Source organism: Panthera tigris, chromosome A2, assembly GCF_018350195.1.
Source record: "Panthera tigris isolate Pti1 chromosome A2, P.tigris_Pti1_mat1.1, whole genome shotgun sequence".
Classification (NCBI taxonomy): domain Eukaryota; kingdom Metazoa; phylum Chordata; class Mammalia; order Carnivora; family Felidae; genus Panthera; species Panthera tigris.
Window position 1 is genome coordinate 78,763,841 of NC_056661.1, and position 21,592 is coordinate 78,785,432.

At 46.0% G+C, this 21,592-nt stretch overlaps 1 protein-coding gene across 20 annotated transcripts in view; it reads left to right on the forward strand.

The window, feature by feature from the left end:
- The window catches only part of SRPK2 (SRSF protein kinase 2), a 312,538-nt gene that overhangs the window by 216,507 nt on the left and 74,439 nt on the right, over nucleotides 1–21,592 (forward strand). For all 20 annotated transcript variants that reach the window (XR_006210657.1, XR_006210660.1, XR_006210663.1 and 17 more), the window contains 6 exons: nucleotides 8,629–8,794; nucleotides 9,954–9,979; nucleotides 11,452–11,698; nucleotides 12,608–13,090; nucleotides 19,302–19,402; nucleotides 19,521–19,628. Coding sequence is in view for 12 of the 20 variants with exons in the window: in XM_042964799.1 (XP_042820733.1) it covers nucleotides 8,629–8,794; nucleotides 9,954–9,979; nucleotides 11,452–11,698; nucleotides 12,608–13,090; nucleotides 19,302–19,402; nucleotides 19,521–19,628 (1,131 nt within the window). In the remaining 8 variants the exon portion in view is untranslated. The remainder of the gene's footprint in view (nucleotides 1–8,628; nucleotides 8,795–9,953; nucleotides 9,980–11,451; nucleotides 11,699–12,607; nucleotides 13,091–19,301; nucleotides 19,403–19,520; nucleotides 19,629–21,592) is intronic.

A 21,592-nucleotide genomic window follows, 5' to 3' on the forward strand; every position in this document is an offset into this window, starting at 1 on the left:
ACATGTGGGGTGATTAAAGAGCTTGGGTTTTGGTGTCAGATGTGTCCTTCTCAATGCTAAGGGACCTCAGCTTAGTTCCTTAGCCTCCTTACGCCACAATTGCATCATGAATGAAGTGAGAATAATAATGGTACCTTCCTTGCTAGATTATTGTTACAATGTAAAGGGATACTACTATTGATTGTTACAAATTTTTTTGAAGTTTATTTACTTATGCCAAGAGCGTGCTGGAGAGAGTGAGAGAGAGCATGAGTGGAGAGGGGCAGGAAGTGAGGGAGAGAGATTATCCCAAGCAGGCTCCAAGCTGTCTGCGCAAGCCTGATGTGGGGCTTGAACCCACAGATGGTGAGATTATGACCTGAACCAAAACCAAGAGTCAGACGCTTACCCAGCTGAGCCACCCAGAAGGCCTGATTATTACAAATTTTTATTCAGGGCTTAGTATGTGCCAGGCATAGTTGTAAGTACTTTGCAATTTTTCATTCATTGAGTATTCATAGTAACTCTGCAAAATAGGTATTTTTACCCTTCTGATTTTATGGGAGAGGAACTGAGGCATTGAGAGGTTAAGTAACTCACTCCTAGTTAGGAATTAACTTAAAAAGTAGTAAGCTGTGGAACCGGAATTCATACCCAGGTGGTCTGGCTCTGGAGGTCTTGTGTTTAGCATTTTGCCCAGCAGCATATACACCATTGGAATTGTATTTGGCCTAATGTCCAATAACATTTAAATCACTGTTCTTCCAATGAACCTATTTATGGGTTTCTGGCATCTGGTATCGCCCCATATTTCCCCTTGCAAACCCTGATTCAGCTTTTGTCTCCTAGCAGGTGATTTTTTTTTCCCATTAAGTAATCTTTAAAAAAAATTTTTTTTAATGTTTATTTATTTTTGAGACAGAGGGAGACAGAGCATGAATGGGGGAGGGGCAGAGAGAGAGAGAGAGACACACAGAATCGGAAGCAGGCTCCAGGTTCTGAGCTGTCAGCACAGAGCCGGACGCGGGGCTCGAACTCACTAACCGTGAGATCGTGACCTGAGCTGAAGTCGGATGCTCAACCGACCGAGCCACCCAGGCGCCCCCATTAAGTAATCTTTTAAAGAAAATAAGTAATACATGTGAGTGTTCTAAAATGTATGTCCTTCAGATACCCAGTTTCTCTCCTAGAGCCAACCAAGTTACCAATCTCTTATGAATATTCAAAAGTGTCCAGGTGTTTGTAAATACATGTTGATTTACCGGAATTTTTATTCATAAATGGTTACCAGTTTCATTTTGTAGGTATTTTAGAGAAAGTTATTCACCTTGCCAGTTTTCTTTTTAGCTGCACATCTTTGATCACTTCCTTTGTCTTAGGTTCCTGAAAATACCATCTTTTCTTTTCTGCCCATGTTTTTAAAGACTCAACCAAAATTTTGCTTCTGTGACAAAGTCTTCCCCAGTTCAAAATGCTATTTCTGCCCTCCTCAGTATGCCTGCGGCCTGCATTGGGTCCTTCCCTAATGATTGTGGAGTCTTACAGCACGAGCCACAGTTCGACAGGCCTGGCACAAGACATTTGGACTGGGTAATTCTTTGTCATGGGGACCTGCCTTGTGCATTGTAGGGTGTTGCCAGCCGACTAGATGCCTGTATCAGCTGCCATCGCCGCACCTGTGACCATTGAAAGCGTCTCTAAGCTTTGTCACATGTCCCCGAGGAGGCAGAATTCCCTCCTGTTGAGAACCTGGAACAGGGGGAAGTGCAGTGGATACACGCCTTGCCAATAGACTTCACTTCAAATAATAACTTGGGCACTTACTGTTTTGTGACCCTGATCGGACCACGTAGCCTCTGTGAGCCTGTTTTCGCATTTGTAAAATTGGGATGATAGTACGTAACTTGTGGCTTTATTGTGGAGATTATTATGGAGGGACTGCTGATAAAGCATCCAGCGCGGCGACCGGCGCAAAGTAGCCACTGTGTCTTCCCACCTGCCTTGTGAGCTCTCAGAGTGACGTATCGTGTGTGAGTTCTCTTTGCTGCTTCTTCATGCAGTAGGTGGTCAAAGGATGTTTGTGACTGGTTGTCTTTCCTTAAATGAAGGGAGAAGTGTACGTTTCTCTTTTTACTCTACAAAATGGCTCACTTGCTGTGATTTGATGGGCTTGTAGACAACACTACCACCTGTTGATCATTTTAAAACTAATGACATAGTTGAATCATCTGCTTTTTCAGGGCTTCTGATACACTATTACCAGTCCTTTGGTCAGTTCTTAGCCGTCCTCAGGTAGCCCTGGTGACCTGGTTCTGGGTCGGAGAAGGGCCGTGCTGGTGGCTTCTGGGATGCCGTGGGCAGCCCCTGCCTTCCCCCAGGCTGCTGCACCGGCTCAGTTGTGGACTCTTGTGGGTGTCTGTTCACCCCCCAGCTTTCATTTCTTTCTTCTTTTTAAATCAGCTTTATTGAGGTCTATTTCATGTGTCGCTTTTATTTCTGAATCCAGAAGAAGAAAAAGGATGCTAGTGTTGGCCGTGTTTATTTGTGGTGCATTAAAGGTCTACTGCAGGTGATGTGGCTTCTTCAAATGCTGTTGCTCTTCTTTAAATGTTTATTTTTTATTTTATTTTTGAGAGAAACAGGGCACAAGCAGGGGAGGGGCAGAGAGAGAGGGAGACACAGAACCCAAAGCAGGCTCCAGGCTCCAGCTGTGAGTACAGAGCCCGACGTGGGGCTTGAACTCACAAACCTCAAGATCGTGACCTGAGCTGAAGTCAGATGCTTAACTCACTGAGCCACCCAGATGCCCAACTGTTGCTCCTCTTTGAATGTGGCTTTGATTCTCTTCTATATTGAAAAGGTAGCTGATGTTCTACTTTTGTAAACTTTATGGTTTAATTCATTGTCCTTTACAGGAGCCCTGTTAAGAAGTGGCTTCTTGGTAAGGTCAAGGCCCTGGTTTTTGGTGACTTTGCTACAGTACTGGAAAAATTAGCAGTTACAGGTTGTAGCTCTGGGTTTTTGAACTATTATTTTACTCTTTTCTGTAGCCATGATGGTCACAGGCAGTTCCTGTGCTCTTTAGACGCCCACTGTTTGAAGCGCTGTGTTTGTATTATGCTGCCCAGTCTCCACCACACCCTGATGAGGCCAGAGAGGTCCCCACCTCCACTCTATAGAGGGCACTTCACAGAGAGGGTAAAAATCTTCCCTAAGCCCCACAGTTACTGGCGTGCGGCGGGGGGCAAGATTTGAATTCAGGTAGTGTAATTCCAGAACCCATTCTCTCAACTGCAGGGTGCTCTGAAGTGTCTACGTAGAAAGGTCTGGGAGCATTTAAATTGTAGCATGTCTTTGTGAAAAGTGTGCATTCACGTCTCTGTATGGTAAATGGTTCTCTTTGCCTTAATAGGAGAGCTGCCAGATTGTTAAAAAGTAGAACCATTGGATTTTATTTACAAAGTAATTGGTAATCGGCATGGCATGTGTAAGCTGAGGGGATTTATAAAATGCAGGGCTTTTCCAAAGCCGCCGCCCCCCCCCCCCCTTGCCGTGGGGCAGGAGCCCTGGGGGCATAGGAAGAGCCTGGCCCTACCTGGGCCAGCTGACTCACCTCTTATCACTGCTTTGGTCTACACTTAGTATCTATTTGCCATTTCATTTATTCTGCTGCTCCTAGTGATCAGCGAATTCATTATCACTGTGCCAGTTTTCAATTATAGAACAGAAGACTAATTTTAAGTTGGTAAACACTTCCATGTTCTTGGGTTTATTCTTCATGGTGATACATATTCTGACCTAACTTGGGACTCTCCTCCTCAGAATGTTGGGTCGTCAACTCAGGAAGGCGGTGCAGTCGCTCCCTTTGAAGAGCGGTGAGCCTCGTGCCCAGCTCGCTCTGTGCCATGTGGTCTCCGTGCTGGGCACGTTGGCTTGCTCTTTAGTCCCAACTACGTTCGGAGGCATCACGACAGGGTTTTCTCATGAATTCTCAGTAGTGCGAGTTAGAACACGGAGCAGAATGCTGGTTCGGGACAAAGCAAACAAGGACAGTGCCCACTGAGACTTTTGTCTGCATGTGCATCCAGTTCTTGCCCCCTCTGTTGAGCTGGGATTCCCACAGTCCTCCATTCAGTTGAACACCACAATTGCCAGAAGCGGGTTGTAGGGTTTACCTCGTATCTGTTGAATGAGGAAGAGAAATCCAGTGGGAACCTTAGCTTTTCTAGTGGGGAAGTTTCTAGGCTTGAGGAGAGCCCTTCTGGTGTTTCTGTGCACATCACGAGGGGTTACTGTCTTGGTGAAAGGCTCCTGCGTGGGCCAGCCCCTCTGGCTACCATTTGGGCTTCCCTCTGTGCTGCATTAGCAAGGCCTTACTCACAGAATTAGGGGCAGGCCGAGTCTCCTGGCCCCATGTCCTTTGTTCAGGTGGGGGAGGAAGGAAGTCCCCATGTGGTAACCAGAGTCAGAAAATAATTTGGGAAGTTGCTCTCATTCTGTTTGTCTTCACAATTTAGGATTTGGGGGGAAGCTGTGCTTTCTGGGTGGTGAGCAGAGCGAGGGACACAGCCCTGAGAGAAGTTCCCACATTACTCTTGACCTACTCCTCCTCTTGTACCCTGCACGATTACGGGACCCATTGTAGCAAGCCGTGGTAGGGAGAAGTAGGTTTATGTCATTCACGCCAGTAATAGATGATCTCACCATCCTCACAGGTGTAGAGAAAGAAGCCCTGGAGACGGTCTTGACAAGCGTCTTATTTTACGGATGAATCTGAGGTCAGGGAAGGGGACTCGCTCTGAGCCATAGCTAATCTGTTTCTGAACCGGAACCGGGGGCTCCTGGCTCCCAGCCCTGGTCTCTGCTTCACGGCTGTGCTGCCGCTCACCTGCGGGTCTGGCTTCACAAGGAGAGAACTGGCCCTGCTCCTGGGCGGTGTGATCTGGCTCCTCTGAGTGTGAGGTCCTGCCCAGTCCCTGGCCCGTCTGTGCTTGGATTATCTCTGCTCTCATGGCGGCTGTAGATTTTCGCAGATGGCAGTCGGAGGGTGTCTCTGCAGCCTCTGCTGCCTCCTGCTGATGAGGCGAAGTATGTGTTTTTCTTTTTAGGCAAGAAAGGCAAATAAACTGTGCCTGGCAAGTGAAGGAAAACTTGGGAAATTGCTAAAGCCTTTTCTGAACTCTTTTTTTTTTTCAGGTTTTGCAAGAGAAGATCTACCCATGGGCATGTAGCTTATTCACTGCTTTTCTCTTTTTTGTGCATCATCATAGATGCTCTGCTTAAATGGTTAGGAGATTGCCCATCATTACTTCAGTGATTCTGGGGCTCTTTATTGCTTAAAACTTCATTAAGAAAAGAAATGCTATCTTTAAAAATAACACCATTCTTTTTAGTCTATAGCTAAAGGCTTTTTAAAAATATGTAGTCCAGAACTAAAGGAAATTACTAAACCACAATTTCACTGCTGGGATGTAGCACAGAACGTATCAGGTATAGCCCATTCACATTCCAAGTGGGAGAAGTGAGACCCAGAGAAGTTTATTAAGTGACTTAACGAAGTTATAGTTACTTAGTCAATACCAGTACAAGTGTTGTGACTTAGTTCAGTTCTGTCCTTTATTTGGAGCTTCCTATGAGCTAAACTTTGTTTTTTTGTAGGTTTTCCATAGGTTATTTCTAATTCCTACCATATTTCTATTTAGTAGATATATACACACACCTCTCCCCCTTTTATGAATATGGAAGTGGAAGCTCAGACAGTACTTTGCCCAGTGAGAGAATGTTCTGGTTAAGTACTTTGTCCAGTGAGAGAATGATCTGGCAGCAGTGTAGGACTGGTGTGAATCCCAAGGTCGTGTTTTAACACCATACTTACTGTGTCCCTTAATTATTTCCTTGAAGATTTGCATTATCTTAGTTAATTAATTTGTCCTAGGGGTCAAGTCTTTCACTGGGTTCATTGTCAGACGTTATAAGCTCTGCTTCTTAAGGAAGGATAACCCAAAGGAGTGTAACTGCAGATATTTAAAAAATCTGGTACCTTAAGTTCTTGCTGGGAACACTTTGTTCATCTCAAGTGCCTCCTGGTCACTGGCAACCCCTAGGAACACATTTGAATACTGGCTCGTGTTAACTCTTACTTGTGTGGCCTCCCACACAGTGAAACAGCCTGATCTCCGTGAAGGAGCTCAGGTGGAGAAATAGGAGAGCCTTGAGCATGGAATGGAGGTGGAGAGATGGGGACATTTTTACTTGGAGTTTATATTTGATAATGGAAATGCAGTTTCAGTTGGGATAATTTTAAACTGTTTAAATTTTCTCAAAAAATCTTGTTCGTTTGCCCTCCATAGGTTAGAAATCATCACTGTTCCTGTCCATTAATTTCTTATACTTCTCAGAATCTCTCATTATTCAGATATTAAAATTCCCTGTATTATTTCAGTTTGAACAAAGAAGATGCACGGATGTCGGTGAAGAGCATATAGGCCCATTGGATTGTGCTCCTGTCTGCATTATAACTTTATTCTTTATGGAAAGACTCTTTTTAAAGAGTCTTTCTTACTGGTCCTTTGATATTTCAAACATAATTTAAATGTTCTAATTACAGTATAATTGGAAACATTAAATATTCTTTTTAAGGTAAGACAAGTGTCTTTCCTTCTCTTACTCTAGTTCTATCTGGTTTACTGTTTGGGTACTTACTAGGCACTTGTCAAGAGCTCATTAAATTTTGTTTGCTGTAGCCATGGTTCATCTTGGTTTCTTTTTGGCTGGTCCCTCTCCCTTCAGGCATAAGACAGTAAGCCCTCTGACTGTAAGCCCCTTGGAGACAGGGGGCTTTCTTTATTGCTGTTGTCAGACACTTCAAACCAGGTACATGACCTGTTCCAGGAATTTGACTGATGCTTGGTCAGCGAAGTCATGTAAGAATCCTTCCTAGGGAAAGTTACTTTCGATGAGTATAGGGATTTTCATCCTGTTTAAGAGATGGGTCTTCCTTTTTTCATTTTCCTTTTGAAACCTCTGTCCCCTCATATCCTAATACTGTCATCTGTTAAGGTTGTTTAGCCAGATACAGTAGAAGCATTGGGCTCTTGCTGAGAACTTACTAGAATTGGATAAAGCCATGTATCTTCTCGTCTTTTTCCCCACTTCTGTTGTGAACAAATACCCTAAATGATTTAAAGTGTATGATGACACTGGGGCTCCTGGGTGGCTCTGGTTAAGTGTCTGATTTCAGCTCAGGTCATGATCTCACGGTTTGTGGGTTCAAGCCCTGTGTTGGGCTCTATGCTGACAGCTCAGAACCTGGAGCCTGCTTTGGATTCTTTGTCTCCCTCTCTCTCTGCCCATCCCCTGCTCGTGCTCTGTCTCTCTCTGTCTCTCAATAAATAAATGTTGAAAAAAAAATTTTTAAGTGTATGGTATTTATTAAATGCTAATGTTTATTGAGTGGTAGAATTTCTAATGTATAGGAACACAATGGGGATATTTTAAAAAATATTTTTGCTTATGGAAATAATTGAAAGAATTCCTCTCTTGAAATAATTTGAGAAAAACTGGCTTTGTATTTAGGTCACTGCTCTTTAAGTTTTGTGAGTCTTGTTTTTGTTGATACTTTGTTTCAGCAGTTTTAGTGAATACTAAGGCTATTTAATCCTCTTTTTCTGCAATATTAAAAATGTATACACATCATTAGACATCATGGAAGTGCCTATCAGTGAGATACACACTTTATACCCAGTAGGGTGACTAAAATTAAAAATACAGCAAAGTGTAGGCCATGACGAGGGAGTTGGAACCCTTATACACTGCTAGTGGGAATGTGAAATGGTGTGACCACTGAATAAAACAGCATAGCAGTTTGTCAGAAGAGTCACCATATAACCTAACAATTGCACTCCCAGGTATATATCCAAGAAAAATGAAAACGTGTCCACACAGAAACTCATGCCTGAATGTTCATAGCAATATTATTTATAATAGCCAAAAAGTGGAAACAACCCAAATATCCATCAGGTGAATGGCTAAACAAAGGATAGCATAACTAGCAGAACATTATTTGGCAATTAAAGGAAGTACTTAATACATGCTACATACACATGGATGGACTCTCAAAACATTATGCCAGTTACACAAGACCATTTTGTATGATTCCATTTATATAAAATGTCCAGAACCAGCAAATGTATGGCGAAAGAAAGTAGACTAGTGGTTGCCTAAGGCTGGAGGAGCTGGAAGAGATGGAGAATGAGTGCCAGTGGGTATGGTGTTTCTTTTTTCCGTGATAAAAATGTTCTAATTAACATGTGGTGATGGTTGCACATCTACAAACCATTGAATTGTCCACCTAAAAGGGTGTATGTATGTAAATTACATCTCAGTAAAGTTGTTATACGAAAGTATATTTATAGATGCATTTGCTTCCATGAGCATAAATTTACCTCCAGAATGATACACATTGGTTGCTTATGGGAGGGCTCTGGGCTCCTTTGGGGGCCCGGAGCAGGAGGGAGATTTTTACTAGATACACTTTGTGCCTTGTGATTATGTTACATAATTTACAAGGAAATGTTGAACATTACTGTTCAATAGTAATGTTGAAAGGTATTAATAACCCATCTCTTCTCTTGATTTTACTCTGACCAGGTCCTTCAGGGGTTAGATTATCTACACAGTAAGTGCAAGATCATTCATACGGACATAAAGCCGGAGAACATCCTGATGTGTGTGGATGATGCATATGTGCGAAGAATGGCAGCTGAGGCCACCGAGTGGCAGAAAGCAGGTGCTCCTCCTCCTTCGGGGTCTGCAGGTGAGGGAGCTGAAGCAGCTTTGTTTCATTTTGTTTGGAGGCACTGAGAGCCTGCAGAATTGCACACTGAAGGTAGTTGAGTCAAGCACGTACATTAGGGACTTTCATAAGAGCCTGATTGCTAGAAATGATGAGACCTTTTTCTTGAAAAGGAAGGTGCCCCAATTATTATGCTGTCATACACCTAACTTCGTCTTCCCTTAAAAGATCATATGAAATCTTACGTGCTGCTTCACCTATGCGTGAACGTTTTCTTACGCTGCAGGCTTCTCTGCAGAGGCGTATATAGTAACGGGTTACTTGTAGCCGGCCTGTAGTCATCAGATTTTTTTTCTAGTTTCAGGTTTGTTAGAACATTTCCCAGTCTCCAGTTAGTCTACATCAACCTGAGTCCAGCTGGTAGCTTTGGAGTGCGTTACAAAAGACCCTAGGGTGGGAGAAGACCAAATGTCTTTATTGGCCTGTAGCGTTTCACATCGGGTTTTTACAGGGTATAGTGGCTGCAGCAAAGTGTTGACCACTTTGACCCTGTCTGCACATTGTCTGCGCCCTAGTGTGTTGTCAGGCAAGCGTGCTGGCTGAGGGGCTAAAGTCCTGCCTCTCCCGGGGCTCTGGGAGATGCACCACCTCCTACTCTTGTTTTTTACTGTTTTTTGAGATCATGGAATCATAGTCTGTCAAGCTGTGGCTGCTCACAGAGGCTGGTCATGCGATTTCTGGAATACTTGCTGCAGTATTTGATTTATTTCAGCTATATACACTTGCCAAATAGTTGTCAAACACAGATGTACATCCTCTAATCTAAATTGTTCATTGTCTGTAGAACAAATTTAGATGACAGTGTGACATTTGTGAACTCTTCTCCATTTTCGTATCAGTGCTTTGGATTTGAAATAAATGGGTATTTAATTTTAGACAAATAAGAAAAATGGCTCCATATGAACAACGACTGCTGTGCCTTTTAAGAGCCAGTCATTCGTTGGAGTTGGAAAATCTTCCTTTAGATCTGTATGATTAAGAAGCACTGAGGTTAAACAGTTTTCCAGCTGGATAGCAATTAAAAGACAATAATTACTTTTCGTTTTACAATTCAGATAACCTACCTAAAGATATATGTCTGTTTTCCTCTAAACATTCATTTTGTTTCATTTTGTTTTAGTGAGTACGGCTCCACAGCAAAAACCTGTAAGTACTTTATTCCACACACACTTCTACTCACCTTCTTGTTAAAAGCAGCTGTTCCTTATTGAGCTTTTCAAGTTGTAACATTAGTTTCTGCTGCTTTTTGCAACGATTTTTTCATTTAAGGTTGTTTGGGAATCGGATCGTACCTTTCTTTGTTCCCTTCTCAACTGTAGGTGTTTAATACGTGTTAGTGTAAAGGGCGGGCATGTTTACAAATGCTGTGTATCCTTGAATAGATGAGACGTACCACTTTGACAAGTCGAAGGGATTTTTTAGCGTTGGGATAGTTAGAGCCCTTCCATGTTTGATCTTTATTTTCCCTGAGCACTTTCTGGGGTGCCGTTGGCAGAGTCTGGTGAAAGGGGTGACGTGGTCGAGATCGGGCTTGAAGTGTGATTATTACAAAAACACTTAACATTACTTCTGATTTGCCTCCAAGATCCCTGTTTTTCTGAAGCTTGTACTCTAATGTGTTTTCCAGCTGGTAGTTATGTATAAAAGAGTACTGTGTATTTTGTGGTCCATTCAAATGAAACGAGGTGCTTGGAATTCAGTCTTACCCCATTGTCCCTAAACCCGCTTAGTTCCAGTAGAGGATAGAGTGTATATGTCTTGAGTTGATGAGTCATGTGCAAGTCTTGAAAGCACTTTACGAACCAGAAGCACTTGAAAGGAAATGCGCTGCCAGGAGCCCTCACTTGGGAGTGGAAGTCCCAGTGCAGGCGGGAACTATAGTGATGATGCCACCTGGCTCGCTGCACGGCCCGGTCCCTGCCTGCAGCCCTCCTGTGGCTCGAGCAGCTTGTTTCGATTATTGACTCCGTGGAGAGACTGGAGGCTGTCGTTGCCAGCACTTTCCAAGTCATGTGGCCCTGATGGCAGGCAGACTGAAACTGTGGCTTTTTTTTTCCCTTTACTTCGTACACTCATTTTTGACAGTTTCTGCTGTCTCGGCTGTTGATAACAACAGCTCCGTGTGTGAGACCCGAACACAAACAGCTGTTGACCAACAGTGACTGAAACCCACTTGTTTTGGCAAGGTCTTCTTTCATGGCTGAGAGTTGGGCGAGACCGGAAGGACAGGGGATGTTGTTAGCTTGTATACGGGCAGCAGCCAGTAAAACTTGGAAGGGGTGCTACTTGTCGAAAGGCCAGAGTACCTCAGCGTATTCTGCTGTGCTCAGCGTTTAAATGAAATAGGCTTCCTGGATTGGAGCCCTGTCCTCTGAGGGCAGGGCCTGCTGGCAGTCCCCTTCCATAGATGGTAGGCGGCGCTGGTTTCTTTTTTCCGGTTTTACTGTGACCCTACACACGAGATCGATCTCCTCTGTGGGCATATTTGGTTGTAATATATAACTCAGGCCTGGAAAACAGGATTGGTTGGGGCTTGCCATGCCACTCACACTCGCACTCTTGTGTAGTGCTTTAAAAAGGAGCAAACTGACCTGTGGTGTTTTCTTAACATGTTGTAGATAGGAAAAATATCTAAGAACAAAAAGAAAAAACTGAAAAAGAAGCAGAAAAGGCAGGCTGAGTTGCTGGAAAAGCGCCTGCAGGAAATAGAAGAATTGGAGCGAGAAGCAGAAAGGAAAATCATAGAAGAAAACATCTCATCTGCTGTACCTTCCAATGAACAAGACGAGGAGTACCGTCCAGAGGGGAAGCTCAAAACTGCTGGCTTAGAGGATGCAGCCGAGGGCGAGCCTGCGAATGACAAGGGTCCGTCTGCATGGGGTCCTGGTGCTTCATTAGTGGGCACCTACCAGGTCCCCACCCTGGTGGGCTTGGTGTCACTGCTTCATATGTGAGGATTGGGGAACATGGGAATCTGTCTGCCACTTCATTTGTAAAATGAATGCTAGGAATACGTTAGTATTTCAAAACACTTTTTTAAAAATGGAAAATGTCTACCTGACACCACATCTCGAGCATGCTAATGAATGTTCTTTATTTTGTAATTAACTTTTACCCTAACAGTAATGGACCCACATTTTCTAAAGATTATAGAAGAGAGGGTAGAAGTGGAAATAGTCCCTTTTCCCGCCCCAAAATCTAACTTCTTCTAATAAGAGTAAGCCAGTTATTTACTAAATGAAAAATAAGATTGAGAAAACCTAAGATTTTACCTTGAGAGCCAAGAGGTGTTTTGCTGTGTAGTATGTAAATTAAGCACATTCAGGGGTGCCTGGCTGGCTCGGTCGGCAGGGCATGTGACTCTTTTTTTTTTTTTTTTTTTTTTTTTTTAATGTTTTATCTATTTTTCGGGGAAAAACGGAGTGTGAGTGGGGAAGGGGCAGAGAGAGGGAGACACAGAATCCAAAGCAGGCTCCAGGCTCTGTGCTACTAGCACAGAGCCTGACGTGGGGCTTGAACTCATGAACCGTGAGATCATGACCTGAGCCAAAGTCAGACGCTCAACCAACTGAGCCACCCAGGTGCCCAGAGCATGCGACTCTTGATCCTCAGGGTCACAAGTTTGAGCCCCACGGTGGGTGTAGAGCTTACTCAACGGGGGAACAAAAACCTAAACACGTTCAAAATTATCTCTTGTTGGAGGAAGTATGTACCTAGTGCCACTGTGTTGAGAAGAGTAACATGTTCTGATTCTCAACCCATCAACTTTTTAAGGTGAGGCTGAGGACCAGGAAGAGAAAGAAGACACTGAGAAAGAAAACACTGAGAAAGATGGAGATGATGTGGAACCAGAACTGACGAGCACAGACCCTGCGTGGATAGAGTCCCCCAGAACCAACGGCCATATTGAGAATGGCCCGTTCTTACTGGAGCAGCAGCTGGATGATGAAGATGACGATGAAGAAGATTGTCCCAATCCTGAGGAATATAACCTTGATGAGCCAAATGCAGAAAGTGATTACACATATAGCAGCTCCTATGAACAATTCAATGGTGAATTGCCAAATGGACGACATAAAATTCCCGAGTCACAGTTTCCAGAGTTTTCCACATCCTTGTTCTCTGGGCCCCTAGAACCTGTGGCTTGTGGTTCTGCACTTTCCGAGGGATCCCCGCTTACCGAGCCTGAGGAAAGCAGTCCATCCCATGACAGAAGCCGGACGGTTTCAGCCTCCAGCACTGGAGATTTGCCAAAAAGTAAGTGTCCCTCCGCACCAAGTGTGTCCTTTCAGTGGCCCGAGTATCCGAGCCTTGACAAATGCTGTGAAGGGAATGGGCCAGAGGTGGGCATGTCATGTATGTATGAATTCCCCATTGTCGCTTTATTCCTTTTGTCCTCCTGAATAAGTAATGTGATTTAAATCGTCTTCTGTCCCAGCAGGGCTTTCTCTGGCTCTCTGACTATCAGGTTCCATTTCTGAGCTTTTCTCGTTCTTTCTGTGTTTAGTTAGTGACATCTGCATTTGTAGAAACCTTCCATATCCAGCAGCTTACATCTGTGGCTTTTACAGAATATATAGTTTAATATTTGTACTTCCATCTGACAGTCTTGCTTTTGGTTTTTGTTTTGTCTTGTTTCTATTCAAGGGAAACACATACCTCCTCTTAGTCTGTGTTAAGGAAGAAGTCTCTGATTTTATTCTGATAGTTGTTTCTGGTTGTAGGACTCAGCTCTTGAAATGTCAAAGCCAATTTAAAGCAAGTGGCATGGAATTTTATGTGATGACTTATATCAAGTATTTTGATACTGCTCAGGGACTCCAGTAAGCAAACCCAGGGCATCACTCATGGTTTCCATTCTAGCCCGCGGAGGAGCAGCTCAGAATCCTCCTCTGCTCCCTCTGCTGGCAAGAGTGTTTAACACACGATGAGTCCGTTGACCCAGCCCTGCAAGTAGCCCTTGGAGTCCCCTCAAGTAGCTCTAACTAATCACCTGAAGGATGTGGGTTCTATTTCGTGCTTTCTTTATCTTACTTGGGTAAACATACTCTGTTCCTTTTTACTTTTACCCCGATCAAGGACTCTTTGAAGGTGCTTATAAGATGCCTTCACATGGAAGGTAGGTTCGCATAGGGAAAACTCACCTGTGTCTGTCTCCTTCACGCTACTTCTGTCACCTTTGGTGACCAAATGTGTGTGTAGGGGGTTTTCCCTGCCCCAAAAGCTTCTCTGACACCAGCTGCGTGTCCTGCGATTTAACTCATTTCTGACACTCTCTGGAGACAGAACCAGATCCTACAGGTTAAGGGCTCAATCCCACCAGACACCCCCGCCCCCCTTCATACACCAGTGGCAAGTCCACATTGTCACCTGTGCTTCTGACCCATCAGCCATGAATCGGGGGTTCCCACGACCCCCCCCTCAGGTTCATTTAATTTGTTCCAGCAGCTCACAGAACATAGGAAACTCGTTTTCTGTCTGGCTCACTGGTTTATTATAAATGGATAGAGAACTCCGGAGCGGCCAGATAGAGAAGATGCTTCCAGAAGGCGGGCTTTGGTACTCCTCCCTGGCATGCCGCCTGCCCCACAGTCTCTCGCACGTGCCTTCACATCGCGCGCTCATGGGTTCCTTTGCTCTTAATTACCGCTTTGGGTTATGTCTTGTAATCATTCACAGCTTCTTGTTTCCTGATGCTGGAATTGTCCTCAGTTTGGTCCACATGAGCCTCTTCGAATGGTCTCTTCTGTCCTTTTATCACAATCCCATTGCTCTTTGCTGCTTCCTCTCTTTCTGGAACCACGTCCCGAGTTCATACCTTCCCTGCCCCAGGCTGGAGTCAACCATGTCTTCCGGTAGTTTCTGTTATTAGTGTTTGTTTACCTTTTATCATGTATGTAATGTAGGAACAGAGATATGTGACATTGATGAATAGGTGTCTACTGAGATGAACGTTCAGACACTTTTTATTGAAGGAGTAAACCATGAAAAGGTTTTGCAGTCGTTAAGTATAGCGTAGCTATTTCCCGGTTTATTTTCAAGACCTGACGAAGAGCGTCTGTGTGTAAATGGCATGTTCGCTCTTCTGTACCTTTGCGTCTGCCTTTCTTCCTGCTGGGAGTGTCTCTTCCCCTTTCTCCACTGCCCATTCTCTCGGTCAACTTTTATTCTTTTGCCGGCTGGTACAAACGCTAACCCTGCATCGCTTCCCACGCGGTCCTGTTCCCTTCCCCCCCTTTACCTACCAGTCATGCTTTACTTAACTGCATGCTCACTGTTTCCATCATCTTTTCCTCGCCATGATGTAAAATCATTGGGAGCGCTGTGTGCTTTTATCCTTGTATCCTTTGCATCCAACTCAGTGCTGTGATAAACATTTATTGAGTAACAAGCGATCAAATCAGTGATAATCTGGGTATTTTTCCTTCTCCACTTACCTTTGTGCCACCTGTCTCCATTCGCCATCAAAACTGTATTCATTCCCAGCACCAGTTCTCTTGTACGAACATCTCACATTGGGGAGAAATAGCAGGTCTATTTTTCACTTTGACCCAAGTCTCTCACCAAGCAGACCTTTTCAGTATTGTGAAATTCTAGGTACGCAGCAGGGTCAGGATCTCCTTACCCACTCATTTGTTTGGAGGCACTCAGTTTTGGTTTCCAGCTTGGTCGTTTGGTAACGGTGGGCTGCCTCCTGGACGGGAGGGGTTCATTTCCTGCGTGGAAGGAGTGGGGCCCAGAGGCTCGTAGTTGGCCATCTACCACTGCATGAACACGAGGCAAGAGAAACAAGCCATGTTCGGAGCTGGTGTAGATCCTTGTCATTAGACCAGGGCACACACGTTAGGAGAAGGAAAAGTCAGGCCAGAAGAACTCACCCTCCAGGCTGAAGGATGCAGACTATTCCCTGGAGTGACTGGGGAGCCACTAAAGGCTGAGGAGGCAGGATTCCTCTGGGATTATTAGCTTTGGAGCCATAGCATGTATCTTGGCCCATCCCATCTGGTCTTGCTGGCTTTACCTGCAAGGTACTCACTGCCACTTGGTGGGGACCCAGATCACTGCCAGACCTTGCACCAGCTGCTGTAATATGGGCCCCGCGCTGCCCTCGCTGTGACTCTTTCTGCCTAGCCTGTCCTCCTTAGGGCACACACACCCTGTCCTCTTCCCTCCCTTTCCTTCCAGAAGGACCTGCAGTGCATTTCCCCTCAGAATAACAGTGCGGGGCGTCACTCTAAAGCCTGCAAGCTCTCTGCAGGCCATTTCCTGGCAGCTCTCTCTCTGGCCTTGTCTCTCCCCCCGCACCCCCCCCCCTTGCTGATTCTGTACCTCCGTGCTGGCTTCTTCCTTAAGTTTCTCAAAAGTGCAAGTTTGTTTCTCCCTCTTTGCACTTTGCATTTGCACTTGCTGTCTCCTCTGCTGAGGGCCCCTCTCTCTCCACGCCTCCCTTAGTTCAGGCCTCTCCTCAGAGTCACCTTCTGAGAAAAGACCTCCCCTGAACACCCTCATCATTGTCTGCCTCCTTTCTTTGCTTTGTTTTTCTTCTTTGCATTTAGAGCCACCTGACATGGTGTGTGACTCCTTCATTTTTACTTTATTATCCATATTCCCCATCTCCCCACCCCACCCCCCAGTGCATGAGTTTCCTAACTTGGGGTGTGGAGGGGGGACCCTGCATGCCTTGTTCATGCTGGTCCCAGTGCCGAGACAGCACACAGAAGGGACTCTGTAAATAGTCGGTGAATGAACGGGCCAGGCTCAGGTATTAGATCTCCCGGGGCCTGGTGTTGAACCTCTGGGTGCAGAGAAGGTATTCGTGTGTTTATTGGAGGGACGCCTCAAACCATAGAGAGTCTGCACTAGCCTAGCACAGTGCCTTGCACGTAAGTGATGATGGCGGTCTCGTCCCTTGGAGGCACCACCCACAGCTATCTTACTAGTTTCTAGGATAGCTTCACATGGAATGAGTAGTGTCGCTCAGACGCCGGGCCACCGGAGACTAGTTAAGAGCCCCGTCCTTCGTGAAGTGACGTATCCCCACTTTTCATTCCCTCGTTGGAAGAGGCAGAGCATTAGGAAGAGCCGTGAGAGGTGACCACAATAATGACTCAGCGAGCCGAGATGATTTGAGTCCCAGGCAAAGCAGAGTTGATGTTAGTCCCTGGCAAGTGCCTGTTGTTTAAATGGGCTGTTTTGAGGGTTGTGGTCAGGTAATTATCACACTGAGTAAAGGAAGTCGGATATACCAAGTAGATTGTCTTTTACCTCGTTTGTGTTCCTGTACAGTTCAAGTTCTGAGATGAACTCCCTGGTATCATTTGGGATGCGCTGTGAGCGGGGTCACCGTTTACAGACCTGAACCAGGAGGGTAACAGCCTGTCACCAAAGAGACCTTGTTTAGTGATCAAGAATGAGGGGTGTTAAATACAAAGAAACCGTATTGAACATGTGTGATGATGCGTCTTTTCAGGCCAGATCTCCTCTGGCTTCATTGATTCGTGCAGCTCCCGGGGAATGTCTTTAGGACACTGGTGGCACTTCCAGATGCCTCCCTACACTCGCACCCTCAGGCACTGGGCACCACTTACTCTCAGTCAGAACTGGAGGCTTACCCTCTTCTTCCTTAGACCTTTGATCTCAAGTGTTTGGCCTCCCCTCCCCCTCTGCCTGCTCTCTGCTGGTGGAGCTTTGATTCTGGCCAGAGGCAGCCCCAGCCTGGGGCGGGGAGTGTAGTCTGGCTGGTCCCAGCACTGGTGGAGCCCCCCGCTCTCCCAGGCCACTGGGTTGGCTGGTCAGTTTGGAGGGGGTGTGTGGCGTGGCCCCTTCCGCTTCTTTCTTGAGCACTGAGCCTCATGGAGTTAGGTCACTTTCCAGAGTCTCACAACTTTGTTGGTATTGAAACGTCCACTTGAATCCGGTTCTGTAAACCTCGAATTCCATTTTCTTGCCTGCTGAGTCTCCTTGATTGAGTGACGTGAGGGATTCATCTGGCCGTTTCTGGTGCTGCCTGTCTGTCCACTGGGTCAGTGTTTTTGTTTCTCCTGAAGCTCTGTTTCTTCCCATCCTTCAATCACTGTATCCAGTTTGCCTCCTCGTGTGGGTCTCTGTGCTTCTTTCCGTCTCGTCGTTTCCGAGTTCCTGTCTTTGTTCTGCCAGCTCAGACTGCCTTTGGCAAAGTCCACAGTGGATCGGCATCCTTAAAAAGAGGAATGTGGTCATAGGGCAGATGGCAAAAAGGGGACATGTGAGGCTGGCCCACCCACATTAACCCACAAGCCGGAGGAGTGGGGCTTGGGGGCTAAGATGTTGGCCAGAGTTCTCTCTGCATCCTCTGGCCCCTCCTGGGGAGTTCTGTAGGTGCCCCCGCTCCTGGGAGGGATGCCCAGAAATCAGAGCCCCCTGAGCACTGTGGCCCCACGGTGTGGGTGTACCCAAAAGGAGGTTTGGTTTGTTTTAGCAGTGCCCAGCTCTGAGTGGATGAAAGGGTATTTGATGTTCTGCATTGAGTGGACTTTTCTGTTTAGTCTGTAAATACCATCTCAGAATTACTTCTCCATTAGTAAGAACCATGGTTACATCTCATCCCTTCCAGAAATTGGAGCTTATAAGTCATTTTAAGGTTTGAGGAAGATGCTCAGTCACTTCAGGATTTCCTGTCTGGGTCTCTCCAAGTTAGTTTTCTTTGTCACTTGCCCCCTGGTTAACCCTGCCCAATATGGGCATGATGTAGGCTTGTCCATAAAGCTCTTCTGGCCCCAGGAACCCTGAGAAGTCTAGCCCTGTGTCCACTGTTGAGATTCTCTCGGGGTCACTGGGCTTAAGAGTGGCCTGAGTATTTGATAAGTTTGGGAGGGACCTCAGCGGTTTGCCCTGTGGCCCAGGTGGCCTCAGGAGACCTCTGTTGTGGAGCGTTACTTGTCCAAAGCTAAACCCAAACTGATTAGTCCTGGCCTGTAATCTGTCTTTGTTAACCAGCCATCATCTAACCTTTGAGGTCTCTGTGCTCAGCCCAAGCAGGAGAGGTAGGAGATGTGGCTACCAGGTGAAGTGTGTGTCACCTAGAAAGGGATTGGCCATCTGGGAACATGTTGTCTCTACTTCATGTAGTAACACACCAAGATAGATGTGGTTCTCTATGGGCTCTGATGCGATGAGGAGCAGCTGGAAAGATGCAGAAGGGAGCAGAGTAGGGTCATCCTAGAGGTGGCAGAATCAGCAATATAAGGAGAAAGGGCAAGGTGGAGCCGGTGAGGTCTCTGGGCAGCCCAGTGTGCTCTCTCTTGTGAAATATCTTCCGGGGATGGAGACCAAGAATTTCAAATTCTGTTGAGTTCAACTTGCAGGGCTCCAGGCCTAAATGATCCTCCCATCACTTTCCTAGAAAAGGAGACTGTGCCCGGCAGACACTGTGCACAGACGCAAGCCACCCCTCCCAAGTACTAACTGTCTCGCTGTTTGCTCATGCCAGCAAAAACCCGGGCGGCCGACTTGTTGGTGAACCCCCTGGATCCACGGAACGCAGATAAAATTAGAGTTAAAATTGCCGACCTGGGAAATGCTTGTTGGGTGGTAAGTAAAGTTTTCTTTCTAGAGCGTTTTGGTCATGATCATGGATTAGAAGACGCTTTTTTTTTTCCTTTTTGCATGTCTTTTTTCCTCCGTACTAATACAGTGTGTTCCCTTCCAGCATAAACACTTCACAGAAGACATCCAGACGCGTCAGTATAGATCCATAGAGGTTTTAATAGGGGCAGGTTACAGCACACCTGCTGACATTTGGAGCACAGCATGCATGGTAAGAACGGCCTTGGCCATTTCCTTCCACGTAAAGGCCCATCCCGCAGCGCTTATCATGGGACAGTCTCACCAGTATGTGTGGTCTGAGTTTTCCCGACTGCGGAGTACGTCTGCTGTGGGATGAGTGAGGGCAAGGTTGCTGTCTTGAGCGCCTTGAGAGTTGGAAGAATTCTTCTCAGACGTGTTCTAGGGTTTAGCCTGCTTTGGTCTTGGGACAGACGACCTCTACTCAAGGCCCTCTTCGGCCCACCACCCCTAGGAATCACAGCCTCCTCTGCGGTGGCAAAATGGCTTCAAGTAATTCTGTCTGGTTTCTGAAAGATTGCGGGCTGTACCCTTCCCTCGTGCCGTGGAGGAGGATGAGACAGCGGCATCTTCAGGAAAGATTGTCTGAGGTCGAAAGGCGGGAGCCCTTCTCAGTGACCTCTGACAGACCTTCTATCCTTACTGACAAGGAAAGGATTTCCCCACACACCAGTGTTTAATCTCTCCTCCTTTATATATAAGGCCAAATCTCGAGAATATTCTGGCTTGTTGTTGTGGGCTGTCCACTGATTTCTGAGACACCAGCCGCCGCCCATAGTCCCTTTGATGGAGTCTGTTCCCATAGAGAAGACGGAGATGTTTTTTCTCGGGGTCTCAGGACGCCTCTCCCCACTGTGCGTCATACTGGTTTGGGCTGCATCGCGGGTTTACTTGTGTCTGGACCCTCCCCTGGCCCTCACCAGCGCATCATTTTCTCACTTGCTGCTGACCTGTGAATTGATGAGCACCGGTGGGCCCTCTGGCCCTCTTCCATAAGCCGATTTCAGTTTCTCTTTCTTGGCCCTGTTTCCTAGCCAGTTCAGCACTTTCCTCTAAGTGGGTTGTGCTTTGTGGTCACGTGCTGGAAGGGTGTGTGTGTGTGTGTGTGTGTGTGTGTGTGTGTGTATGGAAAAGGGGGTGCTATTTCATGTTTTTCTTATTCCACCCCCCCACCCCCCAAATTCTCTGATATATTTAAAATGAAAGACTGTGTGTGTAAAGCTTGGCACTTTTCTTCTCACTAAAAAGAGCAACAGGCAATATATGTAATTGTCTGTTATTCAAAGATTAACAATTCTTCTGAGTTTGCTGTATCATATGTCCCCTGGTGCTACAGCAAGAAGCATGGTGCTGGACAATATGGAAAAATAGTAGTTGTTTGTGTAAAATTCTCAAGATCTGAGGCAACAGATGTGGCCAAACAGATTGGAAACATCGTGCCTTTCTGGTCCCACGTTGCTCTGACAAATGATACCAGATAATTTTTAAAATTAAGTTTTTCAGTGAGTATCAAAAACTTCAGTCTTTGCTGTGTGAGACATGGAAAAGAACAGTTGAAAAGATTGGTGGGCATGTGATGGCTGCTTTGAATTTGGAGGCTGCTGTGCAGAGAGGAGTGAGGTCCAGAGGGCAGGAGGGGGCGGAGGGCCCGGACACGGTGGGAAGCAGAGGTTAGGTCAGTAGGAAGGGAGCACTTTCAAAAATTGGAGCTTCGGGGGAGAAATGTTCCATTCCAGGATGTGGTGAGGTCAGGCCTTACTTGTCCCCAGCAACACAGGAGGGGCCCTGAATTAGACTCCAAGAGCTCTTTCAACTCTGAAATCCTGTGCTTCTAATTTGGGGTGTTAAATTTTGGTGATATAACCGGAAAAATAGGACAAGATCACAGAGACAGGAGAATAATGGTGGAGCTCAGTGCGATTTTATACCAGGTTGTCTGTCTTGCCTTCCATTAGATTAGGACTCGCCCCTCCACACAGTCTTCACACCCTGGCCACTCCTGCTGCTGTGCACAGTGCTAGAGACCATCTCCTTTCTCCTGCCTCCTGCTCCCCTCCGAGGAAGCATAAGCTCCCTCGTTGCCTCAAAGGCCACTTACAGGTTGTTGTTTTAATGAGTCAGATGTTGGAAGCGTGATTGTTCTGGATGGGGGGCAAG